The 16,509-nt window shown below is 49.6% G+C and overlaps 1 protein-coding gene across 1 annotated transcript in view; it reads left to right on the plus strand.

Annotated features, from left to right (window-relative positions):
* Positions 1-11,893, plus strand: part of LOC120457293 (protein O-mannosyl-transferase TMTC2) — a 28,635-nt gene extending 16,742 nt beyond the window's left edge. Inside the window, exons 2-10 of the mRNA XM_039644754.1 lie at positions 4,127-4,213; positions 5,133-5,688; positions 5,797-6,904; positions 6,967-7,081; positions 9,996-10,081; positions 10,148-10,536; positions 10,615-10,699; positions 10,786-10,943; positions 11,014-11,893. Coding sequence (XP_039500688.1) covers positions 4,127-4,213; positions 5,133-5,688; positions 5,797-6,904; positions 6,967-7,081; positions 9,996-10,081; positions 10,148-10,536; positions 10,615-10,699; positions 10,786-10,943; positions 11,014-11,187 — 2,758 coding nt within the window. The 3' untranslated portion in view covers positions 11,188-11,893. The remainder of the gene's footprint in view (positions 1-4,126; positions 4,214-5,132; positions 5,689-5,796; positions 6,905-6,966; positions 7,082-9,995; positions 10,082-10,147; positions 10,537-10,614; positions 10,700-10,785; positions 10,944-11,013) is intronic.
* Positions 11,894-16,509: the final 4,616 nt, after the last annotated feature.

The following is a 16,509-nucleotide window of genomic DNA, read 5'->3' on the forward strand; positions in this document are numbered from 1 at the left end:
GATTAGCATAAAACTGCCAAAAAGCCTGAGTCTGTCCCTGGCTTTGGTTGGAATCTGACTCTCACACTAAAAGAAATAGGGGTGTCTTTGTTTTCCTTGAAAACATCAAACTAAATTTTGAATCCGAGCCCATACTTAACTAGCACATTAGTTTGTACTTTACCTTGTATTCCTACATAAGTTTAGTTATCTTGAATGCATGATGCATCCATTCTTCGAGTGCATTTAAAGCCAATAAACATTTATACTGCCTCTCTGCTGCAAGAGACACCCACAGAGCTCAGCTCGGCTTCTAAATACCTCAAAAAATATTGGCAGCAGCAAGGGCAGTCCGCTCCCTAGCGAAAACTGACCGGAAAGTCGGGCCGGACTGCATCCACAATGTGCCCAATGGACTTGGAACTCCTCACTACGGACTCCGATCCTCTGCACTCGGATTTCGAGTTGTTTGCATGTGTTGCGCACTTGCTGTGAGGCTTACCTTGCACATCCGCACTCACACATAGGTGGGTTTTTTTTTTGTGAAAATAGGGGGAGTTTTTTGGGGTTGGGGCAGTCGTATTTGGCAAGCTAAACGAGTTTAGTTGGCCAAACATTATCATAACTTGGTCGTTTGCAAGCCGCAATGGTGTAATCGTTTCATTTTTAAAACGTTTTCGGCATTTTTACGGTACTTTCCCAAAATGGCTGCCTTTCCGTTCATTATTTTGATGTCCGGTTGGGCAGGACGAACCAAACTGGAGTACATTGGCAAGGGGAGAAGCCCCAAAAACTACAGCTGCCCATTCAAAGTGCAGTGTGTGGGGCAACTGGCCAACGCTGCATACCGCATAATAATAAACTTTCACTTTTGGCAGCTCTACTCAGCCGTAGTGTGCCCTTTTCAGCCCTATTCGACAGCAATTTAAGCGGCAAACGATTACCTTTCGGGGCAGTAAAAGCGAAAAAAGTATGGCCAAGTTGCTGCGGGTGTTGGGGGTGGTTTTAACCCCTTTAAGGGGGTGAGGGGGTGACGGCCGCAGGTGTCGGCATATAATTAATTTTATGCATAATCAAGCAAAGTGAAATAAAAACGCCTATTAATTATAGTTTTTGCTGCCAGCTCTAAATAACTTTATTCGTGTGGGTTGTGTGTGTGTGTGTGTGTGTGTGTGTGCAGGGAAATTAATTCAATGCGCTTAAATTTCACGTCTATTAGTCTCCAGGGTCCATGGTCCTACGCCTGTTTCTAATTTCCATACTGCCACTGCTGTTTTTGGCATTTGGGCCATCCAAACGCCACTCGCCGGGCAATTAATTTAGAATTTTAATACCCAAAGTCGCTGCTGCCGGCTAATTGTGGCCTGCAGAGTGACCCTGGTCTGGTGATGCCTTCTGCCAAGCTACACAGATAAAAAATCGATAAGAATTTAATATGTACATGCATTAGTTATAAGCAATTACATTCATTTAATTGAAGTCCAATGGTGGGAGTTGTGTACTCCCCTCTAGCAAGCTGGTTTGCCGGCAAAAGCGCATCGTATTTGGGTTGCCACTCCCTATTTTTACAGTGCTCATGCCACTTCATAAAGATCGATGCGAAATTTGAGGGGGCGGTTCGAATTCCAGCTGCATCCGGGGGAAAACCAAGGGTTAAGCGAGCTTCTGTGGGTGAACATTAGGTGGGAACTTTGGCGGTGGCAGGGAAACACCTGCCCGAACGGAAGCGGAAACTGTCAAAGGCACAACAAACAAACGCAGCGATGAAAAAACACACCAACGCCCACTGTTGTGTGGGGGAGTGGCAGCAGGCGAAAGCAAAAAAAGAAAAAAAAAAGAAAAGAAAAACCATTAGACGACACAATTTACTAGGTCAGCAGCAAAGGATGGCAGGTGGCAGGGCAATAAAAACAAAAGTGCCAACTGGCATGAGCCAAGTGGAAAGGCAAGGAAAATGGCAAGTGCCAGGACTCGAACTTGTGTGCAAACAGTTTAAAGTGCGACGACGGTGGCAAGTAATAAGACAAAGTGGAAATTTAATCAACAATAAACCTGAAACTGTTAAATAGGCAAACACAACGAAGCGAGTTGGTGGGCCCATGAAAATTGAGACAATGAAAAGCCCGTTATTTATGCGGCGGTCGGGCTAATTACGAAAATAAAACATGATTTATGGCCCAAATGAGCCGTGATGTGTGCCTGCGAGGGAAGGAACGCTGAGAACAGCAAGATTGAGCGGAAGGAAGGCGGGGAAGTGAAACAAAGGACCTTCTTCCTTGAACTTGTGGGCTATTATTTGTGGATTGTGGATAATTGGTATGCGAGTCGCTCGCCAAGTGAGTTGACAAGTTGCGAGAGTGATAGTCCCGAGATGAGATGATGGCCCCCAGTCAATGGCTCGGAAGCAAACTACAGGCAAATCAATCAGGCAAACACACGAAAGGCCACAAAGAACAAGCAACGGAAAAGAACTCGGGGCCAAGCTCATCATTATGGCTCATTAGCAAAGCAATTTTAGCATTTTAGCGGGTGCGACCACAGTAAATGTGTGTCCCCTCATCCGCTGCTGCTGGCATTTTCTGTTTGCGGCTTACTCGCATATTGAATGCTGCTAATTTGGCCCTAAGCCGCTCAAGACCAGGACCTCGAGCATAAGAGCAAATCTCTCAGTGTGTCAACGTCGACAAAACTATGCCGCCCACTCAGCCATCCCTTCATAAGACTTAGCGTGGCCTAAGCCAACTGCTTATTGCTCGCATGTACAAGCTCAGTGGGTCGAGGAAAAGGCAAAGAGGCTGCTGATGTGGCGCAATTTGGTCTCACTGGGTGAACTAGTTCAGTCTGTAACTGGTCGGGTTTTATGTATCTTTTCAGCTTTGAGATCAATTCGACAATTAGGCGGTTACTTACTCAAATCAAAATATATTGTTGCGTGCTTTTAGAAAACTGCTTTGCCTTCAACATTCATTCGTGCATTATCGATTGGGAGCTATATTCAATGAATATGCACTGCTAGATACTTAACTCCGAGGTGCTCCAAAGCATCTACACCTACCACATTCAGCAGCAGGACATGAAAGGAATTGGGAATGGCGTAATGTGAATGCGGTTTGCAGGATCTCATGGGTCCATTATGCCGGGCTGAAGCCAAGGTATCCTGCTGCACACGCACATGCTGGCTTACGGACAAACGGACAAATGGACAAACGGACAAATGGACAAACGGACAAATGGACAAACGGACAAACATCGCCGCCGAGGCTTGTTGATAGCCCTTATTGTCTGCAACTGCTGCGACTCTTAGTGTCAACGATGCTCGGGGGTGGGGGAAAAGGGGTGATGTATCTCGGGGGCTTGGCTTTGGGGAGTTGGGGGGAGGAAGGGAGTCCGGCCGGCGTGTTGACGTTGGCAACCGCAGCAACAAATGTGCATAGAGTCGGCAGCTGGGGCAGACTGCAAGTGGGGTGGGTGGTGGGGTGGTAAGCAAATGCAACAGCAACAGACTGCTGGCTCTCATTATGTGTAATGGCTGTGGCAACATCATCAACGGCAACGGGCAGTGGGCAACAACAACAAAGGCGGCACAACAACTGCTGTCAGGGAGTCCGAAATGACAACAATGCGCCAAAAAGGAGGAAGTCATGAATGCAATTTACCTGTACGTAGCCACCCGATTCCGAAAGGAATGAAAAGCCAGCGGAAAGCGAAGGAAAAGCGGGTGAAAAGCTACTGCCAGCAGTTACTTACTGCCGCTGGCAGCAACAACAAAGGCCTTCCACGAATCCCCGTAATGGGAAATATGATCCGTCCAGAGCAAAACAGGACTGCAAAAGGATCTCGGATGGATGTCACAACTTTGGCCCGTCGCCGAGCTTATTACTTATATAAGAAGTACACTTGAAAGGATACCTTACTATCTTTCATATAAAGCGAAGGAAATTATTCTATCTTTACTGATCTAAAACTACAACTATTGAGTTAGTGTGTTGTGTTATGGACTTGTCTTGGCATCAATTTAATTTGTAATCTAACCGATAAGACCCCGACTTTGCTGGCACACTTTATTTCAAGATAGTTTCCGTAATAGCTTGTGGATAAGCGCAAAACTAATCGATTCATCTCCCCCTCTCTTCTCCTTCTCTTGCAGCATGGACTTCACGTGCCTCCTCTGCTGCAGCCTGGCCTTCGTCCTGTATCTGAACACCCTGGGCGCCGGCTTCGTCTACGACGACAGGTAAGAGTCATTATGTCTGAGAAATCGGGGGAGAAACGCTCAGGCTTCCAGGCAAATTTATTAAAGTTGCGATAGCGTAGCCTGAATTGCGTTACATTACAAAAAATGTAGGAGGAAAGGAAGAGTGAGTCAAGGAGGGAAGGCAGGGTTGCTTGCGGCATGCCTTGATGCTGCAATGGAATTCCAGTGGTGCTTAAAATCGAATTTCAGCCCACTCCGGCAGCGCCGCCGACTTTGTGCGGCATTAGAGTGGCATTTGTTTATGTGAACCACTGGCGGTGGCACAGGTGTGGGCATGTGGACAGGTGGAGAGGGCAGCAAAGGAGCACAGGGGTGCTGTGGCCACCCCATCGGCCTGTGCCATGATATACGAGCTGCTGGCACCGCCGTCCTCGTTGTCACGAACACCCGGCCAAAATCCTACAAAAGTCCGCCTGCCGTGCGTGCAGAGAGTGCACAGGTGGCGGAGTAGAAATGCCGGAGGTGAAACTGGAGCTCGATGAGGACAACCGCCAAAGACCAAAATGCAAGTCCTGGTGTGCTTGTGTGTGGGAAAAGCCAATAGGATGGCAGTCGATGATGTTGCCAATGTAGTGGAAGTCGTTCTCAGAACGGTGGCTGCCTGCATTCCCAGCCACAGGAAACAGAGTATAAAGCAAACAGCACGGATTTTCCTTTAAAAAACGCGAATTCTTCAGCAGCTCATACCAGCAGCATGTCTTGAAAGCTGCTTTCAAGAGTAAACATTATATTCTTCCACTCTTATTTATATATAAGGGATGATTAATGCACCATTGATGTGTGGCGGCTTTTATTACTCGATTAGTTGTTAAAGTGAACTATGTATTTAAGGAAGTGTGCAATGTTTCTGATATCTCCACTAACAGCTGCAATCTCAATCCCTCTTCTCTCCCTGCAGACGCGCCATCCTGGCCAACGCGGATGTCTCGGGCGGAACTCCCTGGCAGCGGAGCTTCTCCAACGACTTCTGGGGCACTCCGCTGACGGACAGCGGATCCCACGGCTCCTGGCGACCGCTGTGCGTGCTCAGCTTCCGGCTGAACTACCTCATTGGCGGCGGCTTTGCGCCATGGGGCTTCCACCTGGTCAACAATCTGCTCCACTGTGTGGCCACGGCTCTGGTGGTGCGGGTGGCGCGCACCCTCCTCGCCTCCGTGTGGGCGGTCCTGGCCGCCGGCGCCCTCTTCGCCGCTCATCCGATTCACACGGAGGCGGTGGCCGGCGTGGTGGGTCGGGCGGACGTGGCCGCCTGCGTGTGCTACCTGCTCACGTACCTCAGCTACCTGCGGCACATGAGGTGGCGCGAATCGGGGGATCCCCGCCAGTGGCTGGCCCTGGGAGCCACCTTGATCCTGGCCGCAGCCGGCCTCCTCTGCAAGGAGACGGCCATTACGGCGCTTCTGGTCTGCGCCCTCTTCGACGTGATGCGCGGTCTCGGCGGACAGGTGGACAAGGTAAACATACTATGCTATGCATGATAAATTGTCTTTCCAGCTGGTGTAACTCCTCTATATCGAAAACTACATAACAAATGTCCCTCTTTCGTGATTACTTTCCCATAGCAACGCCTACGCTCCGTGTGCATAGTTCTGGGAGCTCTCTTCTGCATGGCCTACTGCCGCCTAGTGATCGTCCCTGGACCGCAGACGGCCTTCTCCAGCGCGGACAACCCCATTGCGAGGACACCCTCCGCCTGGACGAGATTGCTGACCTTCCTCTACCTGCCCGTCTTCAATCTGCGACTGCTGCTGCAGCCCAATGTGCTGAGCTTCGACTGGGGCATGGATGCCCTGCCCAGAGTCACTTCCTTGTGGGATCGCCGCAATGCGCAGTCCGCCTGTTTCTACTCCGTGCTGGTGGGCGTGGCGTGGCGCAGCTGCAGACAACTGCTGAGCGGATCGAAGGAGCTGGGCCACAGTGGAGTGGGCTCCACGTTCCCGCAGTATCACATCCAGAAGGTGGCCAGTCGCAAGTCGCGCTCCAAGCGCAAGCGGATGGCCAACAACACCAAGTACCAAGCCTTTGAGGCAGCCTATCATCACCAACAGCAGCAGCAGGAAGCGCTTCCATGTCGCGATTGCAACAACAATAACAGCAGTGGCTACGTCTACGAGGGCAGCACCCCCGTTCCTGCAGCTCCAGCCCAAAACCCTCACCTTGTGTCTTCCGCCTTCCGCGGCTCCCGCAGCAGCAGCAGCTGCAGCAACAGCACAAACAGCTCCACTTCTAGCTCCAGCTCCTCCAGCTCGAGTTCCAGCTCGAGTTCCAGTAGCAGCAGCAGCTCCAGCTCCAGCTTGGGAAGCGGCTTCCAGTGCTCCTCCAAGGACTACGCGCTGGAGGGGATGTCGTCCGCGAATCGGAACGCTTGCGTGCTCATCATGTCCCTTGGCTTCCTGGCACTGCCCTTCCTGCCCGCCAGCAACCTGTTGTTCTACGTGGGATTCGTGGTGGCCGAGCGACTCCTGTACCTGCCCAGCGTCGGCTTCTGCCTGCTGGTGGGCTTTGGGGTCGCCAAGCTGATGGCCTGCAGCCCGAGGACTCGCAATACCCTGCTCCTGAGCTTCAGTGTCCTGCTGGCCGCCATGAGCCTGCGCACTCTGAGGAGGAACGCCGATTGGCGGGACGAGGAGAGCCTCTACCGCAGCGCCATTGCCATCAATCCGCCAAAGGGTAAGTGCTCCTCGACGATCCTTGCCAGCAGAGCGAGCAGCTAATTTGATTTGCCTTTTTAGCGCTGGGCAATCTGGGCAGCGTACTCAGCTCACAAGGGCGATACGAGGAGGCCAAACAGGTCCTGCAGGAGGCCATTCGCTTCAGGCCCAACATGGCGGATGTGCACTTTAATCTGTGAGTAACCGATTGCCGAAATTCTCAGCACTTAGTAAATGTTTGTGGGCACTTTTTCTAGCTAGTTTTTTGGGGGTAGAGGTCATGCTAGTTTGCTTTAAAGCTGACTGCAAATATGTTGCAATGAAACATTCCATTAAAGTCACGTAACACTGGCAATCTAGCCCGATGCTCATGCGACTGTTAGGTTTTTCTGCAAACGTGTAAACCGGAACTGGCCTCATTATGTTGCCTACCCACATGTGACAGGCAAAAGCGATGCGATAAATGGCAGCCATTTTCATTATCTCTCCGTGCGTTTTCCACCCACATGGGGCACCCGCACCCACCTACGCCCCCTGAATGTCCTTCGCTTGAGTGCGCATTTAGCGCGGCCATTTTATGCAGCGCAACATTCCAGTTATGAGACTCCGTCCCCGAGATGGCAATACAATGCCGAACAAGCTGTCAAATGAAGCCCATTTCCCTTTTTTTCCCTTTCGCGCTACCCGAGGAGACACGCAGCAATCCTCCAGTGCTTCAGTTCTCCAGTCCTCCAAGTCGCCATGCGACTGCATCCTTCGTCTCGTTTTCCCATTTGTATCCTGCTCAGGGCATTTGCGTGCCGCTGCAGAAGCTATGCGCATTTCGTGATGCATGCACTGCGAGAAACCGCCGAGTATTTGAGTAAAGGTCAAACAAAGGTAAAGTAAATGCCGAAGATTCTCGATCTTACGAGTTATGAAAGTGCGTAAATGAGTACTTCGTAACATGGACGTACTTCGAGATACCTCAAGTGGTTTCCCCGAAGGATTAGGCTCTTCTAATGATTTTTTGCCCGTGTTCCAAGCAGGATGCTCGACAAAAGTCCTTAGCTTTCACACTCTCTCCGTCCACTCGTCCACTCGTCCCCTCGTCCTGTCGTCCTTTGCGACTTTCCGTCCCTCTGTCAACGTCTGACAAAGTCTGTAAGCGTGCTGGCTCTGTTCAGATCCTTCTGTTTGGTATAGTACTCCGCTGGGGCTGTGTTTTGTCTGCTGTCTACTGTCTGCTGTCTGTTGTCTGTTCGCATTGCATTTTTGCTCATTGCGCATATTTCACAGCAGCGACGCGATGCGACATAAAACGGTGCGGAGCAGAAGGAAAAACCAGCAGCGACTCAGTAGTGGAAATGGGGAAAAGCGGAAATACAAAATACAAACTACGAAATACAAAGCAGGCACATGAAAAAAAGAAGCGAACGAAAGAAAAGTGAGCGCGGAGTTGCGCTTTGAATATTCAGTGCGTCATTTCGGGTTTTCCTTTTTACCGCCTGTCTGTCAACGTCAGGCGGCTTGTCGCAAGCCAGATTATTGCTTGTATTTTGCTTGTACTAACCCCGATTCTCAGCTCCGTTGCCTCATTGCCGGGCTAATGCCACGGTGCTCAAGTCAATGGTTCAATGGTTCAGAGAACCAGGTCACAACTGCTAAGGCTGCCGTTATGTGTACCCCGTGTCCTGTGTCCCATGTCCTTTGGAAACCCTTCAACAGGCTGCCTACAAAGCGAACGAAGCGCTAATCGAAAATCAATGTTGGCTGTTGCCGGCTCAACCGCAGCAGCCCAACTCCCCCACTCCAGCATTATTCAAGCCATCCTGCGGATACACATTCCTGTACATACATACATTATTTACTGCGATCAAATCATCAATGGCAATGCTCGCGGCGCCGTCGCTTGCTTGACTGATTGCCATCTCCCCAAAGTCCCGAGTGCCTCCTCACGCCCACATGTCCTTCACTCCGTCAGTCCCTCAGTCCTTTAGTCCTTCAGGACATGCAGCCAAACCAGCACACCGATACCAGCAAATCACTGAGCTGTGTAATTTGATTTTTTACTTTGCCCAACGTCAAACATTCGTGATTTTATTGTTGGTCCTGCACTCGCTCCTGCTGCTGCACTTGTTGTGGCTCGCATTCGAATGGGGAAACTGAAGACTGAAAACTGGAAACCTGAAAAGGACCTCTTTCTTTGCCTCTCCGCGCTGAAATTGGTTGCGGAAAACTGCAAGGCAGTCGTCGCTTTAAGGGCCAACAGCTTGGCAGCGACCAACTAATTACATAATACCAAGTACACCAAAGGAAAAGCTGCTTGCCCTTACACTTGCACTACAATATTCAGTTTTCCCAAAAGGTATATGATGCAATCCTCTTCACAAAAGTTCAAAAATTGAATGGGTTCTTTTTTACAATTCAGTCAAAAATTGTAACTGACAGTTAGTGCTGATTATCAGCTTTAAAATCCAGTCATTTTCGTTTTTGTGGAAAACGTTTTTGCCATGCTGCGATGAAAGAAGCGTGAGGAATGTCGTACTTTTTTCATAAATGAAACTTTTCATTTTCCGGTCAAAAATAATGCGAATTTTGTCGACTTCATGAGTAATATTGATCCGAATTCAGAATGTCATATCTCGTCGCATTCGTAGTAAAATTTCCTTTCGAATGGCATTCACACTTTGAAATGTCAAAATTTGCCTTTTTTTCGCAAAAAAACGTGATGTAACCCCTTACAAAAAATGAAAAAAATAGAACAAATTTTTTTTTTCACATATCAGCACAAAAGTGGTATGGATAGTAAATAAATATCATTAGCTGCAAAAAACAGTAGTTATTTCTCCTCTGTGACACTTTTTGGTCATGTAATGGCCTTATATTGGAGTTTATTATGTTGGTCATGTTACGGTCTAATCTATTCAGTGGCCAGAAAATGTTCCCAGTGTAGCAGCAGTTGCTCATCTGAGTGGCGTCTCTTCAGGCACCCGGGCACTCGAGTTGTCAGGCTCTGGGGAATCCTAAAGAGGCCGCTCCCTCCAATTTAGGCGCTCTAATTAGATCACGAGAGCTGGAGAAGTTCACTCTATTAATGTCAACACTTTCACTTTTCACTCTCGCTTCAGGGGCATCCTGCACCAGAATCAGCAGGTCTATACCGCAGCTGTCGAGTGCTTTCAGCGCGCCATCAAGTTTCGACCAAATCTGGCGGGTGAGTCAACCAGTTAGTCTTTGTCCAGTGGCGCCACATACTCACCTACTGCTACCCCCTTTGCAGTGGCGTACCTCAACCTGGGCATATCATTCATAGCGCTGGGCAAGCGGCAGCAGGCCATCGAAATCCTGCAGGCGGGCTCCAACCTGGATGGCGCTTCTGTGCGAGATCGCTCCGCTCATGACCAGGCTCGCAGCTCGGCCTACCTGCAGCTGGGCGCCCTCTACGCGGAGCAGGGCAAGCTCCAGCGTGCCCTGGCCATCTACCGGGAGGCTCTCTCCTCGCTGCCAGGACTGCCGCAGCAGCGGGAGGTGCTCTACCAGCGGATCGGCGATGTCCTCGGTCGCCTGCAGCAGTGGGACGAGGCGGAGCGACACCATCGCGCCGCCCTGGAGCTGCAGCCCAACCAGGTGGCCGCCCATCTCTCCTACGGCATCACGCTGGCCAGGAATGTAGGTGATCTATCTATTAGTGGCGCAGTGGGAGGCATTTATAATTGGTTTATTTTCTTTTTTATCTCTTCCTTGCAGAGCAGCCGCGCCTCGGAGGCGGAGATGTGGTTCAAGCGAGCCCTGAAACTGGCGCCCGAACAGGCCAGTGTGTATCATCACTATGGTGAGTAGCCCATCTATTTAGCCTGAAGTATATAAACTTATATGCTTCTTGAATATATGCGTTAATATTGGCTATTTCTTCCTCAGCCGAATTCCTCTCGCTGCAGTCGCGACATCATGAGTCCGCCATCTATCATCGCCGAGCGGCGGAATTGGCGCCCAACGATTACGCTCTGGTGGTGGCCGCTGCCACTGCGATGCGGCTGCTGGACAGGAAAGTGGAGGCGGAGCTGTGGTACAGAAAGGTGAGTCCACCGATCGAGATAGCCTCTTTCAATTGAACTGTTTCCTAAGCGGAGTGCGTCTTCCTTTCAGGCTGTGGCTCTGCGCCCGGACGACGCCCATGCCCACACCAATCTGGGCGCCATACTGCATCTGCTGGGACGCACCAATCACGCGGCAGCTAGCTACAAGGCGGCCCTGAGACTCCAGCCCGGCGATGCCATCACGCTGGGCAACCTGGCCAAGCTGGGTGTCACGAATGTCTAGCAACTGTAGTGGCCACCGTAGTCAGCCAGCTAACGAATAAGTTTATAGGCCAAAGAGCAGAGATATTTTTATATAGGAATGAATTTGAAGAGGAGAGGGAAGGGAAGGGAAGGGAAGGGAGGGGCTGGAGAAGCGTTAGATAACTCTACAGAATTTATACAAAGGACTTCGATACATATGTATATCATTAGCAGCTGGCAGCCGTGTAAATATCCAAGCAGCGACCAAAAATGTCACAAAATAGATAGAGATACCAAGATACAGAGATACCAAAATGGAGCGGAAAGATTGAGCTACAGATACAGATGGAATCAGCGGAGAATCAGCGGAGAATCAGCGACAGAGAGAACAATAATTAAAATATCTAATTGTTAAGGAAACGAGTTACTGTACAGCTATAGGAGCAAGGTGGATCCGTGGGAACGATGATTGGGTAACTACTCGTAATGTGCTTAAATATCCGTGTAAAATACTGTAAATATGAGACACCCACACCCACCCACCAAGCACCAAGCGATGTGGGTTGAGGTGTGGGTCATATTATTGACTATATATATATATATATATATACGATATGACTTGGCTTCTCCAGATTGTTTTGTCCGTTGTGTACATGTACATTTTAGTTAAGCGAATAAAGATACCGATAAAGAAATGTATGGATTGTATAAAGATATGGCAAGGAGCACATAATAAAAACAACAAATTGAAGTGAAACCATTGCAGTTTGCACTGCGATTGCATTTGACTGGGGAGATTGGATGACGAGCCCATTAATTCCACTGGACTGCTGCCCATCTCATAACCCCTAAGCCTGCTCAGTGGCACATTCCTCGTGCACTTACAACCGCTTTGGCCACCGCTGCCAACCCAAGCTCCACTGGCAGGACATTTAAGCAGCCCAGGGAAATATTTTCAGTGCTCAACGGCTTAGATACCCCCTCCTCCACTCCGGCGCTCCTCGCCTCAAATGAGCCCAAGCACAAACACAATCAATGTCAGAATTTTCGACCCAAGTCGAAGACGCAGACGGAGCTGAAGATGGAGATGGAGACGGCAAAGGCGCCACTTAAGCCGTGGGCAACCACAACGGGAAGTAAGGCGCTGTGTCTTCTGGCAAGCAAATCGCAGGATTATGAATTACAATATACCCGAGTGCTCCTGCTCCTGCTCCTCCTCCTGATGCTCCTCCTGCTGCTGCTGGTCCTTGCTGCAGTCATAATATTGCCACAGCTAATGCCACGTCTAAATAGCCGGCTTGGCAAGCTGTCCGGATTGCCGGCTTCCTCCAAAGGGCCTCGTCGGGATGTTGGCGACCGATAAAGGTGATGACTTTTGACATCCGGGAGATGAGGAGCGAGTGCTCTTCAGCGGTGGGCCCCAGCAATTGGTTTTGGGCTGGCAAGTCGAGTGGCGGCTTGTTGCCCGCTGGCAGGCGCAGGACGTGCCCAAGAGCGAATAAATGAATGTATCAGACAGTCGAGAGTCACTTTGTCCGTCACCCAGTCAAAGCGTCAAACCGTCAACCCGTCACTCCTGTGGGGAGGACCAAGGACGAAGGACGAAGGACGAAGGACGAGGCATCCTCCGCCAAAAGAGTGTCATGTTGCCGGAGCCACTTTGTTGCAGGGGGAGACGCCACTAAATGCGCTCGTTCCTGAGAGCTGCTCACTAATTGCAGACGCCTCCGACTGCTCCAGTTGCTCCCTCCTCCTCCTTCGCTTCTCCTCCGCTGCCCCCCAGTCAGCACCTATCATCTGGGCTCCTTACAAAGTGACTCGTTAGCTTTGTGGGCCAGCCACTGCGGCGGGGATGGTGGCGAGAATGGCGTTCAGTGCGCTAATTACTGACAGCCTCGGTGGCGAGTGCTCGGATTTATGACAAGACATCGTCAGCGTCGATGGCTCCACTGGCCACTCGGGGCAGCGACCGAACCAGATCTCGGCATCCTCGCTTGGGTTACGTCTGAGTGGGTAGTGGGCATCGAGAGGAATGGCTGAGCTGGAAGATGGATTCGGTGACCGTTGCTGAATGCCTTTTCTATAGTTCTGCTACAGGGTAACTAATGCTCTGTCGGACAATGGGAATGAGTATAGGGATGGCAAAGGACGAAGGACCCCACCTGCCAAGTGCAGCAAGAGACGCAGCTAATTCGAGCTAATTATGGCCCAGAGCTGAGTGAACTGAAGACGACAGGCGGCAAAAAAGCTTACACACTGTTTGATGTGTGTAAAGCAAGACTCACTCCACTCCCCGCTCCCCGTTCGCTTTTGGCATTTTTATGTTTTAATTGTGGCTTACGTTTGATTTGGCCAGAGGGCAAATGCTCGCACACAAACGGCCATGACAGGCGCAAAAAACAAAGGCAAACACAGCAAACAAATATACGGGCGGGGGGACCAGAAGCACTTTTATTTACAAGTGGGTGATGGCAGCTCCGAAATCATTTGTTATTTGCACATTTGCCAAAAGTAGGAAAAGTAGGAAAAACTTTGCTAGCCGCTTCTGCTCTTGCCTGCTAAATCGTTTTTGATGAGGGTCCATGGTCTTTGGAGTGGGTCAGTTCTGGAGGATGAAGTTCGGAGAGGGGGAGCTACGAGCAAATGCTCCCGCCTGACCACTTCGGTCAACTTCAAAAGTTGATCTATTTTGGGGAGCGCACAGTGCTGGTGGCGCCCAAGGCCAGAGATTTAGTAGTTTCCCACATGCAGTGATCAGTATGTGAGCCAGAAATATGGGAGTATGAGCATCGGTACTTCCCTTTTAATAATGTTTTGGAAACTACACAATGCCACTGTGCGCACAATGGTTATTTAATGGTATAGCAGTGCGGGAAAGCTTTGTTTCGTGTGCTTTACATTTGGCAACTGTGCAACATGATCTACACTGCACCTGAGGCAATCCCCAAAGAGTCTCAAAACAATTCCCATTATCACTGCTGTTTCTGAGGTGCGAAACAATTGCAGTCCGTTGCAAAGGGAAATGGGCTAATTAGCGAAAGTACGCAACACTTTTCCATGCCCCGAATCTGCGCCCCATACCGCCAAAAGTTGCACTTGACATGCTGCAAAAACGTGACGGCGTCAACACTCTGGCGCTCGCATAATAATCATATTGCAATATAATGGCGTGAAACAGCAACATCTGAGATACACAGCTACAGCTACAGATACATTTACAGCTACAGATACAGATACATTTACAACTGCAGCTACAGGACGAATGCAGGACAAAAAGGACGCCACTCGCAGGACTGAAAAATGTCTGCGACAGTTGACAGCTGAAGCTGGTGATGTCAGTTTTTTACTCTGCTGGCGCTTTTTGTAATTGCGCAAAAATAAACTCCCCTGCTCCTGAGCCAAAAATTTCGGAATCTGTTGCATAATTCCGGGGTCCTTCCTCGTCCTTCGTCGTCCTTTTTTCGCTGTGCGGCTTTTACGCGCGCGTGTTCAAGTGTTGACATCGCCAGCAGAAAAGCAGAAGAGCAGAGGAGCTGAATAGCAGAAGGCAGAGAAGCTACGACAATTGCAATTGCAATTGCAGCAGCAATTTATGGCCAAGAAGCGGGACAAGATGAGGGTCGTCTGTCACTATGTGCACATCCGCATTCCGACTGGAGCTGCAACTGCAACTACAACTACAGCTAGGAGTGCAACTACAACTACAGCCGGAATTATAATATGCAAATTTCATGTGTGGGTTTTGTAATTGCTGCACAATTACCATGCGCAGCCATTGCAGCCAGCTCGGCTACAAATGTCCTGTCTTAATTAAAGAACCCAAAACTTGTTGTGGAATTATTTTTCCATGCCTGCCAGCTGTATGGGCAAACAATTAAAAATCAAAATGCCAAATTACACTTGTACATTCACCAAATTACACAGCACACAACACACACACAGAGACACAAGCACATCCTTGTGTGTGTGTGTGTGGAAGGCACAAGGAGCAAAGTATAGAGACATCAGTAAACTAAGCTGACAGTAAAAAGTCCGTCCAAGCGTGTAATTAGAAATTATATCCAATTGCCCTGCGGCCACTCGAGCATCGGGCGAACGAGTGGACGGCCCAGGAAAGCAAGGCCATCCTCCCATTTTCCCACCCACTCCAACCTAACCACCCACTCCGCCCCACCCAGTGGCCACCACACCCACAGCCAAATCCTGCCGACTGCGCTCACGATTTCTGGTTTTTCGAGACAGCCACAATGCCTGTGGATGCCTGTAGATCTGGCTCTGGCTCTGGAGATGGCCTCGTGAGTGGGATCTCACTTGGAGTTAGCACTTGACTTTTCACATTAAAATGCAACTAATTTGTGGTAAATCACACAGGTTAAAGGATCTCATAACTTGACTGCGGAATATTTACTTGGTATTTATTTCTACAAATTAAATTGTGTGTTCAATATGCACTATTCACAAAGCCATTATATATATGATATAATGGTTGAAGTTCTTTGGCTCAGTGCTGAACAGAAGCATCGTTGCTGGTAAGAGTACGTTATATCCCCAGAGAGCAGATATGGAAACCCGATCCTGTCACGCCCTCATCTCGTTTGGTGGTGTGCGCCACTTTCGCACTGTGGAGTCGAATTGAAAAAATTGCTTAAGAGCATCGATAATCTACTTTAGTACGAACAAATGCCATGTTTTTCAAAATAAAAGCATAGTTGCAAATAACAGAATACTAGCGGATAGAAAAAGGATATTTTCACAAGCTAGTACATGTTCGTGGCTCACCAAATTGACCTTTGAACCCATGGTGCGTGTGTGTCTGACGGTGCAGAATGTTTAACTGCAACGGCAGCAGCCTTTCCGGTTGCCGCCTACGTTCAGCTGCCCCTGCAACACCCCTCTGGCTCTGGATACCCAGCTCGTGTGTCTGTGTGTGGCAGCCTGTGTTTCTGCCGCCAACCCTTTGGCAGCTGCCAAATTGTCTCTTGTGGTTGTCACACACTGCGTATTAGTAATGCGCCATATGCAGCGGCAGCGTCGCAGACCAAAAACCCAGTCCTTTCAACCCATCGACTACTGACTGCTCCGGGTGTTTGTGTCAAGTGTCAATGTCTGTGCTTTCAATTACGGAATGTCAGACAAGTTGAAAATTAAATTCACAACGCAGCCTCGGCGAGGCGTTTATTAAAGTTGCCGCATTGAACTTTGCGAAACTTTCCAAACGCTTTCCAATGAAGCGTGGGCTACCAGGTAAACATTTCCCCTCTTGACTCATAACAGGCGCCTACAATTGGCCAAAACTCCGAGCTTACCTGGCCAGAAACTTTGGCTTAATGGCAAGTGAAGCTTAAGCACAGGGAAAGGGCAG

The sequence above is a fragment of the Drosophila santomea genome, chromosome 2L (genome assembly GCF_016746245.2).
Source record: "Drosophila santomea strain STO CAGO 1482 chromosome 2L, Prin_Dsan_1.1, whole genome shotgun sequence".
Taxonomy (NCBI): domain Eukaryota; kingdom Metazoa; phylum Arthropoda; class Insecta; order Diptera; family Drosophilidae; genus Drosophila; species Drosophila santomea.